The following is a 12,663-nucleotide window of genomic DNA, read 5'->3' as shown; positions in this document are numbered from 1 at the left end:
TTTTCCTTTCATAATGATTAATACGTAGTTTAATACTAAGCTATTTAATCTAAAGACCGTGTTCTTCCTTAATTGTGCCCCAGGTGTTGCTGCTGCTGTCCAGAATGTCCAATCAGCGGCTGAGCAAAGCCTCTCAGGCTGCTATGATGAAAATTCAGGTGTGTGATGTATAAATACTGCTTTTTACAGTAAATAAACTGCTCTGTTTAATTATTCGTGACAAAAGAATACTATGAAGTGTGTTTTCATTTTATGTCTCTGTGTGTTTGTCTAGGAGATGTCTGGCCAGCAGCAGACTTCTTCCACAGAGGCCGAATTTGACTTTCCTCAGGATGACAGTGCATTCGCAGCATCAGAGTTCAAGGACCACAGGTTTGAACTTCACAGTGGATCACCAAGGAATGAGTGAAGACAACGCAGCAGCAAGAGCGAGCCATGTTGGTGGCAAACAGTCGTTGTTTGATGGATACAAAGATCCAAGCAAACAGTTTAGTGGACACACCAGATCTTACCACCAAGACATCAGGTATAAATATTATCTGTCTTACAATCTACGGTCAACATGTTTTTGGAAGATAAAGGTAATCATTTCTGCTTTTGGTGTGTCAGACATTTCTACAGCCACAGTCTAAACAGGCATGTGTGGGGACAGCTTTACTGTCAGCATCATCTCAGGAGCTACCATCAGGACCCGTCCACAGTCGGAGGGCTGACGGCCGAAGACATCGAGAAAGCAAGACAGGGCAAGAAGGTTGAGATCAAATCACACAAACAGATGGTAATCCTCCTCCGTTCCTAATCTTACACACACATAGATATTCATGTTAAAATGTTCCACTCACATTTGAATCTAATATTTACCGGTCTGTCTTTAGTTGAGTGAGAGAGCCAGAGAGAGGAAAGTGCCAGTGTCTCGACTCAGCAGACTGGCCAACTTTGGAGGTACAGTAAAAACAACCAAAACAACTGTTTGTTTATCTAAATTTGGGCTTTTTGTTTGCTTTGTGTCTGACTGTGTCTGAATGCAAGTCTGCGTGTACAACTTCCTGTCTTTTCTCTATGGATTAATACATGTAAATCACTCCACTTTTCAGCAAGTCCGTAAAATATTTAACGGTAAATAAGTCATGTTACCTAACCCTTAATTAATATCTGTGAAATGAAGACACACTCTCTCTGGTTAGTTATCTGCCATAAGTCATGCAGTTTGAGGTAAAAGCCTATATTTAATTTGTGCTATTAGTGTAATATAATATAGATTTGAAAGTATTGGAAACATCCCTTTGTCCTCTAGTCTCACTGTAACCTATCGCTCTGTCGATATGCCGGTGTCACTGGGTTCAGGGCAGCCTTGTTGTTGTGTCAGCACATGTCCTTCTCAAAGTCAAAACAACACCTCTCAGTGTACATACATGTATGTAGGCACATGTTTAAATGCCAACAAACACAATAGGTTAAAAGGAAATACGAAAAACACAGTGTGTTTATCAAGATTCAGACGCTGGAACCGCTCTTAAACAAAAACTTGAATTAGGTCAAGTCTATCTAGCCTTCACTAATGGCCCATAAAGATAACAACTCTCCTTGTTAATCAGCTACAAACTAAAAGAGAGGACGGCAACAGTTGTAATAAAATCTGAGTGTGTGAGCGCTGCAGATTTAAAGTTAATCTTCTGTTTGACCTCGTTGCCTGTTCTCTTATCCTTTAACTGTGACATATTCAAACGCAGAAATACCTGCCATCTCCATATTAAAGTATACAAATGCTAAAAGATTTACAAACGAAGTTCCAAATAAAAATATAAAAATGTTCAAAACATGCATTCACGATTGAACATGTTGGTTGTGGTATTGATATGTTGCCACACCAAGGCAGGTACGCTAATCTCGATGCCATATCTAGACAGGATGTTATTTCAGCGATACGCTTATTCAAAAGCTAAAACAAGCACCAGAGCTTGTGAATTAGAAGATTAGTGCTTAATTTTAGTGTTTTACAGGGGGGCATAAAGCTAAAAGCACAGAGCCAGGGTAAACACACTTGTGAACCCGGAGCAGGATGGACAAGACAGCCCACAGAAATAACACACAGCAGAATTTAGCCGCAGCTCATACCAAACATATGGACCTTTACATACTGTAGGCTACAATGAGACGACATATTTCCAGAGCCGTGTTGATTCAGCATGTCGACAGTGGTAACATTTAGAAGGTGTCGGAGAAAGTAAGGAGGGGAGGGGAGGGGGAGGAACTTGTCCTCTGTCTGTCCTTCACTCTCCTGCAACTTGTTGACAAAGTTTTCACCTGGTCGTGTTTCGTTATCCGGTGCGATTTGAGATAATACATGCAGTTTTTAGGCAATTCAGGTGCAGCAAACTCATTTGAAGAATCATTGCTGTGTTTCCTGGCAACAGAGTTTATAGCTCAATTGATTGAAAAGGTCATCACTGTTGCCATGCATGTCACTATGATGCTTTTTATCATCAAATTAATGGAACATAAATCATCTTTTAAAGCGTGTGAACGTGCAGCAGTCAGTCTGTAAACACACACAGAGCGTAGGATAAGGCTGTGATAGGTCACACAAAAAGATCCACTCATTCCCTGGAAAATGTGATTAATTCTTGTCAAACCTGTTGCCGAAAATGGAGGTGTCGACAAGTATTTGACCGATTTAAGAGAAGCTCAGCCAAGCTGAATACAAGACACTTAAGCAGGCTGTGTCCTGATATGTCCTTTGAGTGTTGGATCCCAGAGTCGTCGTTTCATAGGGCCGCTGACTAACGGATTATGTAACGCTGAGTTATGTAAGGCAGAGACCAGGCAGGGAGGAACTCGCTCTCTAACAGTACATGGCTCGCTTCCTTTTTCATGTTTCAGGTGTAGACATATTCCTCTTCTTTTTTACTCCTGTGATTATGATCGTTGTACAGCATCATAACACCAATCCCTTCAAAAAATAAATAAAAAGCTTAACCCAGATATACGTTGAAGGCTTTTTTGTCTTTGTTGATGTTGCAAACAGAGCTGCTGTAATGCAATAAAAATGTCAGACGTACAAAGTGTTATTATCCTCATCTGCTAAGATTACCCTCAGAGGATTAAGTATTTTGAGCGCTTATTTCTAAATATTATTAGATGAGGGATAAGATTTCCAAGTGCTCTGTTATGCCAGCGGTGCAGCTGTTAGGGTTCTGTCTTTGCACACTGCCGAGTTAATCAAAGTGCTTATCTGCCCATATTGTTTCGTGACTCGTGTTTTGTTCCATATGTTCTCTTGATGGGAATAGCATCGTTTCAAGGCAACAGCTGTCCATATGTATTAAAGTCATGTATTTATAGACACTGAGACATGACAGGAGTGCTTTTCTATCTCTGTGTTGGTGGGTTTGTGATATACAGAAGGTGTGTCTTCATGATGACATTTTTGTATTTTGTATGTGTATTCCATTTTCATTGTGTTGTTCTTATGTCTGTGTGTTTCCTCCAGGTCTAGCTGTAGGTCTGGGGATCGGAGCACTTGCAGAAGTAGCCAAAAAGGGCATGAGACAGAATGCCGAAGGTAACAGACAGACACAGAAACACACCTACACTTTCTCACACAGTGTCTAATGTAACCCTTTTTACAAACAGCTACATTGAACATGTACATTCTAAAATGTTGGAGACTAATAGGCCATTACTGTCTAGGATTTTGAATCATGCACAATGCCAGTTTCACCTCTGTTATGCTACTTCTTTCCGAATGCGTTGTACTACAGATTTCTTATGTTGCTATTATATGCAACATTAGAGTGTTGAGTAGCGCCTGTAAGGACAGGTATTACTAGTTGTGTTTATTATGAGAAACGAGTTCCTGAATAGCACTAGTTTAAAAACGATCCTCTTTTTGCAGTACCCCTCCCTGATGCATGTTTATACACGCTACACACAATTTGTATGCCAACATAGCACAATTTCACCAACTCTCGCACCAACCTGCTACCAAAACACACATTCCTGCTCTGCACAGTGAGCCTGCTAATCCCAAAAACAGAGCTACATTAATCTGAAACATTTTACGGGTGTAAATCTGTGGCATTTGTGCGTCTGTTGTGGCTGTTTATACATGTATGGGTGTGTTAATCTTCGGACAGACTCAAACGAACACTACCTTATGACCTACTGACACATATCCTCACAGACACACACAATAAACAAAGACATGTTGTAGTTTTTTTGGGATGTTTGATTTATTTGCTGTTAAGAACATTAAACTGTATTATGCTTTTTGGGGTTCTCCCTTTCCTGTAGTGTGTTGTATAGGTTTATTGCATGTAAATGGTCTGCAAAAGCTAAAATCCAAAAGTTCCCCCAGAGGGAGTGTCTCTCTACCACACTCCCCCTCCCAGCCTGAAACGCCTCCATTGGACTCTTCTGTTTACCTGTGGAAGACGCCGAAATCATTATGTAAAATATTTGAGCTTCTATTGGCTTGTGTAAGGGACGGGACTTCTCTAAGCGGTTGACCAATCACAACAGAGCTGGCCAGCTAACCAATCAGAGCAGACTGGGCTCTGGTAGAGGGTGAAACGGGCAGTAAGAGGAAAATAAAGACCTTTCTCAACATTAAAGCATGTCAACATGTCATAGTAGAGGCACAAAACAAAATGATAAGAACTAGTAATGAACATAATCCGGCCCCATTAACTTATGATGTTGAACCATCCCAATGATTTCATTTGTACATACAAAAAAAATGATTGTGCATGTAACAGAATTCTCTTTTTTTGTGCATCTCCAGGTGATAAGAAACGTGTCCTGGACTCCAGCCCCTTCCTGTCAGAGGCAAACGCTGAGCGCATCGTCAGAACCCTGTGTAAAGTCAGAGGAGCTGCGTTAAAAGTGGGACAGATGCTCAGCATTCAAGGTGTGCAACAAACACAACTAAGTTGTGATGTCATTAGATGCTTATGTGTGCACACACTAGCAAGACAAAGTTCAAGAGCGTACCACCGGAGGCAGTAAATAACTTGGCACAGATTAGGTTACAACTGTAAACAGTCCATCAATGTTGTTTGTCACTGTTGTTGCTGCTGCCTGACCTTGGCTTATGACCTTTGGCTTTTACTTTTCAGAAAATGTTTGTGTAAACCTAAACATGACACTGTAGTAAATGAAATAAGGCACAACAACAGTAGCAGCTGGGAAAAGGACATTTGCTTTGCTTCCTAAGCACGTTCAAACAGTGGATTGACCTTGTTTTGTTCATGTGTGTTATTTGGAGAACTGGCTTTGCTGTACTCTGACTCTAATGTAGTGACAAGTGTATTCTTAAATTACTTAAAGGTCACAGTAGCATTCCGTAGCTGAGCTCAAACACACACACACAGATCTATCTGCTCCTACTACAGAAAATAAGAGATTTTCTTATAAAATCGAATAGAATTGCCTTCTATTGATACCACTTAATCCTGTGGCCATAGGTTGAATCATGAAGTTATTGGTGGTAAAATGATCACAGACGGTCAATATTTTTAACAGTACTGCTTTCCTACATCTATACACCCATATTTTAAGGGACAGCCCAGCCTCAAAACATAAATATTTCCTCCTTTTTCCTGTAGCGCTTTTTACCTTGATTGTTGTGCAGCGATATGCTCGTAGTTGGTTCACCTTCAGAGATGCCTAATCTCCAATATAATGGGAATAAAATACATATTTACAAACTCAATGTGGATTTTCACAAGTAACCGTGTAATGATTTGTATAAAGAGTCAATGCTGATTCATTTTTCAAGTGTATTTTCCTGCGCTTTGAGCACCACAAGGCAAAAAGGCAGACATCTCTACGACCCACACAAAAACAATGTTGAGCAAGTATTTTAGATTTTGGACTGAGCTGGCCATTTAAGTCTGCAAACACACCTGGAGCAGAATTAAAGCCATTTGCCTCCACAGCTGTATTTCATGGCACTTCGAAATAAAATGCGCCTAATTCAGATTTATTCTAAAATCTGCCAGACTTCCATCTGACCTATGTTTCTGTCCCATTAAGACCAATTTATGTGTGTTTCAGACGATGCATTCATCAACCCCCAACTCGCCAAGATCTTTGACCGTGTCAGACAGAGCGCTGACTTCATGCCCATCAAGCAAATGACGGTAAGGGGGTTTCTTTCTTTTAACAGGCATTTATAATGGGATAATGGCTAAAGACGTAAAAGTATAACAACATTGGTTATACCCCTTTTTAATATTAATGGTTTATTATCAGGCCTTGCGTAATTCTACTAGTGACAAACTTACATTGAAAACAGCAAATACTTATGGAAACATAACAATATATAACTCCTAGCTGTTTGTGTCTTCTTGTAGAAAGCGCTGAACAACGACCTGGGTCCTAACTGGCGAGACAAGCTGGAATCGTTTGAGGAGCGTCCGTTCGCAGCGGCGTCGATCGGCCAAGTTCACCTGGCCAGGATGAAGGACGGCAGGGAGGTGGCCATGAAAATACAGGTGGGCTGTGCACATGTGCGTGTACCCAGAACATTCTCATGTTGTTAAGATAAACACTGTAACTGCAGAGCGTGTCTCACACCATCTCTGTGGTCTGCTTACAGAGGTATGTCAGAGAAGAAACTCAAAGAGAATCTGACGTGCTATTTTGTCCCTTGTCCCTTTAAAATGCTTTTGGAACTTATGGAGCATTTGCCAATAATACATAAAACGAATGGCATTGTTATAATTTTAATATAAATATTCAATACCTGTAAAAGATGTTGTTAAGGAATACTGTAAATATAAATAAAAACACATCAAATATTGTGCCCCTGCCTCATTATATGAAATGGTATTATAAATTGTCCAACACAAACAGACAAAAAGAAACAGCAATACAGTACAGGGACAAAGCTATTTCACAAACAATGCATTCTCTTGATGGATTCTCTATGGATACTAGTCCTGGATGTACATATTGAAAGCCAGAGTGAATTTTATGATCAAGTTGAGGTGACACATTCTCTGTTTGTTTCTCCCCAGTACCCCGGAGTGGCTCAGAGTATCAACAGTGACGTCAACAACCTGATGACGGTGCTGAATATTAGCAATGCCCTGCCTGAGGGTGAGCTCATTGTCATGCATACAGACACAAGCATAAGTCATACGCAAAACACAACTGCACTCAACTTCCCTTTGTGTCTCTTCAGGTCTGTTTCCAGAGCACCTGATAGACGTAATGAGAAGAGAGCTAGCCCTAGAGTGCGATTATATAAGAGAAGCGCAATGTGCAAAGAAATTCAGGTGAGTCACATGAGGTTTTATTCTAAATCATAAATTGCCTGCCTATTTCAGCTGGATTTAAATATTTGTATACATTCATCCTCTTCTGATCAAGGGAGTTTCTAAAGGACCAACCGTTCTTCTACGTACCAGAGGTGATAGAGGAGCTGAGCAGCGCCCACGTCCTGACCACAGAGCTGGTCCCCGGGTTTCCCCTGGACCAGGCCGACAGCCTCACACAGGAGCTGAAGAACGAGGTACACAGCTGCCAAACCAGACAGATCGATGGATGTTTATCTGGCTAATGTGACCATTTATCTAGTGAGAAACACGTCAGTTAATGTGCTCAGAGTGGGTTTGTGTAGTGTTAGTGGAAGACCAAATTAGTTTCTTCCTGATCAATAATAACATGGATGGATGGGTCTCTGGTGGCAGGAAAGGGAACAACCTGTTTCCCCTGTGTCCTTTCATTTTCCTCCCTCAAGTGCCCTGCTATCCTCACCTCCTCTCTTTTGTTTGTGCATTAGATCTGTGAGAACATCTTGAAGTTGTGCCTCAGAGAGCTGTTTGAGTTCAGGTACATGCAGACAGACCCAAACTGGTCCAACTTCTTCTATGATCCGCAGACACACCGGGTGAGTCTGTCTTCTCAATACTGCTCTCACTAGAGTTACTTCTTCTACAATTTGTAATAGAGAGTAAGGGGAAAAAGTCATCAAGGGATGTTTTCCTCTAGGTGGCGCTGTTGGACTTTGGAGCCACGAGAGGATTTGACAGGAGTTTCACAGACGCCTACGTAGAGGTAAGACCAGTCAGCATCATTCTTACTTTTCTTTATTTGGATTTGTAACTATTCATAGACAAAGTCATGTTTTTAATCAACATAAAGCCTCAGTTACTGTATACCACCCCTACTGTTTTTGTTTTGATATGTTGCAGAGTAGACATTTTAATAAAAAGTAATAAAAACTCATAATTGTGGTTTAACTTCAAGTCAATCATACAAGAGTTTAAATCTTATACTTCTATTGGATTCATAGAGATAAAGACAAAGGCTATTTTCAAGCTGCAAGCTTAAAATGTTTTAAATTGTGGCCAAATCAGATTCCATTATTTACTGGTCACTTTTAGGAAGTGACCTGTATGCACAGAAAAACAATAACAAAGACGTCCCACACAGCTGGGTTAGTTTGCCTGCAGTCTGAACATGACATCAAAGTGATAATGGTAACACTCATTCCCTGTTCGTTAGGTAATCCGTTCAGCTGCCGAGGGCGACAGAGAGGGAGTTATGAAGAAATCTATTGAAATGAAATTCCTGACCGGGTATGAGTCCAAGGTAAATATGTCTTGATTTGCTTTTTTGCTTTACAGGGTGGTTTCACTACACAGGTAAAAGAAAATGACAAATACGTTTCTGTTTCTTCAGCATTATTCCTTTTGCAGAAAATCACCAATTTGTATATTTATTCTCATCAGTTGAGAATAATACTATAAGAAAAATATATATTTATAGAGCAATTTTCATACGAGAGATGCTTCTTAAAGTGCTTAAAAAGTAATTAGACCATTTTGATAGTGTATATAGAAAGACATTAACTCTAAGCCAAATTAAATAAATCGGTTTTTAACTATTGTTTAAAAATGTTCACAGAGCATGTATCATGTATGACGTTCAGCAGGGTATTGGATTATTTTGGAGCGTAGTTTAAAAAAGTATTTTTTCCCCCCTTCTGTATCCAGACAATGATAAACGCCCATGTGGACGCAGTGATGATCCTCGGCGAGGCCTTTAACTCCACAGACACGTTTGAATTTGGCGCCCAGTCCACCACGGAGAGAATCCACAACCTGATCCCTGTGATGCTCAAACACAGGCTCACCCCTCCTCCGGAGGAGACGTACTCCCTGCACCGCAAGATGGGCGGCTCCTTCCTCATATGCGCCCGGCTCAATGCCAATCTGAAGTGTAAGGACATGTTCCAAAATGCGTACGCGAAGTACTGGGAAGGCCGCACACCGCCCGCTCGCTAAGCCAATCACAAGTGTGAGGCGATGTGATGGATCCCGGGGCCAAGGAGTCAAAGGTGAGGTTGTGGTGTTAAGACGCACAACTGCAGAGCGGAGGACATGTTACCCGCCATTAACTGGTCATCAAGCACCAACTTATCTTCACCATTATGGGCAACCCACTACAATGAGTTTCTGAAAGGCACTCAAACTTATTAACAGCTATAATGTTGTGTGAATCAGACTGAAAAGGGAAATAAACAGAAAGCCTTGTGTGTCCGTTGTCTTTGTCCAGGTAAAAAATGAATGTAAAAAGGTTGGAAATTAATCACTCCTCAGATGATTTGCGCTTTTTCTTTTGTTTTGCATTGCTGTGTTTTGTTTAACTTTTGGAAAATTCACACCCACCGTTGAGTTTTGCCATAAATGAAATGTCATGGAAAGATTTGTATTAAGAAATTGAATTGTAAAATGTATGTTATGGTCAGTGTGAGGCACAGTATAGGCGAGGACCAACATGTTTGGGAAGTTTGATTAGATTTCTTGATAGCACTATATTGTTTGGTCTAAATTTAGACGGCCAAATAAAAGCAGCAGTTTGGATAAGAACAAAAAGGGATGATAAAATGTTCCAAGCATTGATTCAGGTTGATTATTTACTGAATGTGGTCATAAGAAACTGGAATTGGTCGGCATTTACACAAGAGAGGCTGACTTTAAACTAATATTTGTACATGTTCTGTATCAGTGTAGCCATCCCAATTCCAGTTGCTGTCAGTAGCGTTTAGCTTTGAAGTTAGAAAGGGTCTGGACAGAATACAAAATGCGGGTTTTCAGCACTAACATGACCTTCATTCGCGTTTTAATGCCCTGGAGTAAGAGCACTTTTATTCTGTTTTTGTCTTGGGACAAAGGATGTAGAGTTTCTGTTCATCTTTGGTGTCCCTCCTGATGATGTTTTTCCAACTGTCTACATGAGCTCATGAATTCCAGTCTATTACTAACACAATGTTAGCATTATTGTTCAGAATTTAGATTGTCAAACATAATTCATTTTTGTTTTAGTACTATACCAAAGCATGATTTATCTCTGTTCAGTTCTATGTGAAACATATAGAAATGAAACCACAAGCAGTGTTCGAACTATGCCGAGATTTTCGGGGGGTCCCATTTTTCTCTCGGGGGGGGGGGGGGGGCGCTTGCTCTTGCGCTTGACTCAGAGCGCGGATCTCGAAAACACTATTTTAGAGACCTCCCAACATTTCCCAAATCATGTTTTCGGGGGGTCTCGTGTCAGTTTCAGGGGGTCTCGGATCCCCCGAGTCCCCCCGTAGTTCGGACACTGACCACAAGGATCTATGTTTCTCACTGTACGAAGTCGGAGCACGGAAACCTGTGTTTAGTCATGAATATCCTGGATGGATAAGCTCATCACTATATCGTACATGCTAAGTATGTAGGCTCACCTTTTTCTTCCACAAGACTTAAATCTCTCCACGCCTTCTCAGGTGTGAAATCCTCCGTTCCCTGGCCTGTCAAACGACTGTCAAACTTCTCCCTGCTGTGCTGTTTGAATAGGCCTACAGTTATAATGTCCTCTGGTGAAGCTAAAAAAAATATGTGGCTGTAGTTTCCAGTGGAACGCTTTTAGCTTTATAATACATATCAAGACTTGCAATAAGATGGTTTATATTTTCTAATCGAACTGAAAATTGTTATAAAGATGTTGTATGGAAATTTGGCTCTGTGTTTCTTTTGTGTTTAGTCTAAATACATTCAATCCATGTAAAAGGACGGCAGCTCTTTAAAGAAATGTCAAATAGTGTGTCAGGGCAGTTGAAGAAAATCTAAATGTATATGAAGCCCATGTCCCAGTCCCATACTGTAGCTTAAAGAGGTGTTTAGGGGAGAGAAAAAACAGTAGGTAGCGGCAGTGTGAGAGGTCGTCTTCCTTATTTAGCAATGTATTGGCTAACAAAATTGGAACTGGCACAGAGCCTGAGAAAATGTGCACAAAATAGACACATGCCCGTTAATATCCAGGGACATTAACCATGCACAGGAAAGACAGCGCTTTTGAGTGAGTGCATGTAGATGGAAACATAGACACACCTTTTCCTCGCCCCTTTTCCTCTCTGAGTCACCCTCAATTGTAATACTTTTTGAGTGTTCACACTTAATCCAATAACTCCAAACTTGTTTTTCAGACACAGACAGTCGTGATTCACCTCAGTGTCCAGCACACGGCGCTGTTGCGATTCCACATAATGACTTAACAGGTCCTGTTGAATAAAACTCCATTGCTAAAATACTGACTCAAGCTAATAAAAGACAAACATAACCAGCCAGAAGCAAGACGGATAATTAAATGAAACTCAGCTGGCTTTAAGAGAGTAATCTCTGCTTTATTAGACAATATTCTGTAAGCAGCTGTGGTAGTGAGAATAGCAAAGCAAAGCAACAATGGTCATTAGGTGCTCATCGATTTATATTAAACAAACCAGATCCACTTCAGGGTAAACTATAGTTTAAGCTGAATTAGCTAATCAAATGAACTTGTCTCATTATATGGCTGCAAACCTCATAATCTACAGCATGAATTAAGTATATTTGAACTGCAATGATTTATTATTCTTATGAAAGCATACACTTGCTAGTATATTTATTCAATTTTAATTTCTAGTCTGGCTAACAAGCAAAGTCTAGTTTGCAATCTGCAGTTTTTCCAAGAATATATGTTCATAATCTGTTTGACAGAAACCACATGTGACTGCCATCCTAGAAACACTAAGTAACAGTATATTTTCCATAAGGTCAGGACCATGGATAGTTTAAAGTTGCAAATATGTTGGGGTTAGAATACTGTGACTATACTGAGGCTGCAACTGCAGTTTGCATCCCATGAGGGGTAAAGGTTTTCTAACCAGCGTTGTTGCTGTGTTATATCCTGATGACCTAAATTTGTTTTGACATTGCAACTTGCTGAGCTGACATGGAAACAGCTCAGCACTGGTTGTGTTTACACTGAAGAGAGGATGGTGGGAGTGTTAGGAGGGATGTTGTGCACCTACTGTAGTCTGGTGAGAAAGAACAAGCAGTGACAAATCCTTATTTGGCATGAGTGGACAGTCAAGTCTGAGCACAATTCTTAAAGGCAAACACCCTCACAACAGTAACTTTAGCAGTTTGTTTCAGTGTGATTTCCATCTTCTTTTTTTTAATCTTTGTGCAGACTTTTCACTAGACTATTTTTTAAATTGCTATGGAAACTGATTTTATACAGTTTTAATGAGGAGTCGAGAAGTTAACTTCTGAGCCTTTAAGCGAGATCTGATCAAGTTAAACAACGCCAGCTGAGGTATTTAATTGTTAGATTGTACTTTAGTATCGT

General features: G+C 40.4%; 1 protein-coding gene across 1 annotated transcript in view; it reads left to right on the top strand.

Moving 5' to 3' along the window:
- Positions 1 to 11,009, top strand: part of coq8aa (coenzyme Q8A, genome duplicate a) — a 15,868-nt gene extending 4,859 nt beyond the window's left edge. The window contains 17 exon segments of the mRNA XM_063901718.1: positions 84 to 136; positions 138 to 158; positions 275 to 370; positions 372 to 526; positions 610 to 778; positions 876 to 942; positions 3,491 to 3,562; positions 4,784 to 4,909; positions 6,058 to 6,143; positions 6,357 to 6,497; positions 7,023 to 7,104; positions 7,190 to 7,283; positions 7,378 to 7,519; positions 7,790 to 7,897; positions 7,999 to 8,064; positions 8,515 to 8,601; positions 9,006 to 11,009. Of these exon segments, the coding sequence (XP_063757788.1) occupies positions 84 to 136; positions 138 to 158; positions 275 to 370; positions 372 to 526; positions 610 to 778; positions 876 to 942; positions 3,491 to 3,562; positions 4,784 to 4,909; positions 6,058 to 6,143; positions 6,357 to 6,497; positions 7,023 to 7,104; positions 7,190 to 7,283; positions 7,378 to 7,519; positions 7,790 to 7,897; positions 7,999 to 8,064; positions 8,515 to 8,601; positions 9,006 to 9,296 (1,856 nt within the window). The 3' untranslated portion in view covers positions 9,297 to 11,009.
- Positions 11,010 to 12,663: the final 1,654 nt, after the last annotated feature.

The sequence above is a fragment of the Eleginops maclovinus genome, chromosome 15, assembly GCF_036324505.1.
Source record: "Eleginops maclovinus isolate JMC-PN-2008 ecotype Puerto Natales chromosome 15, JC_Emac_rtc_rv5, whole genome shotgun sequence".
NCBI lineage: Eukaryota > Metazoa > Chordata > Actinopteri > Perciformes > Eleginopidae > Eleginops > Eleginops maclovinus.
Note: the sequence above shows the minus strand (reverse complement) of the source record. Positions and strands in the feature narration are given on the sequence as shown.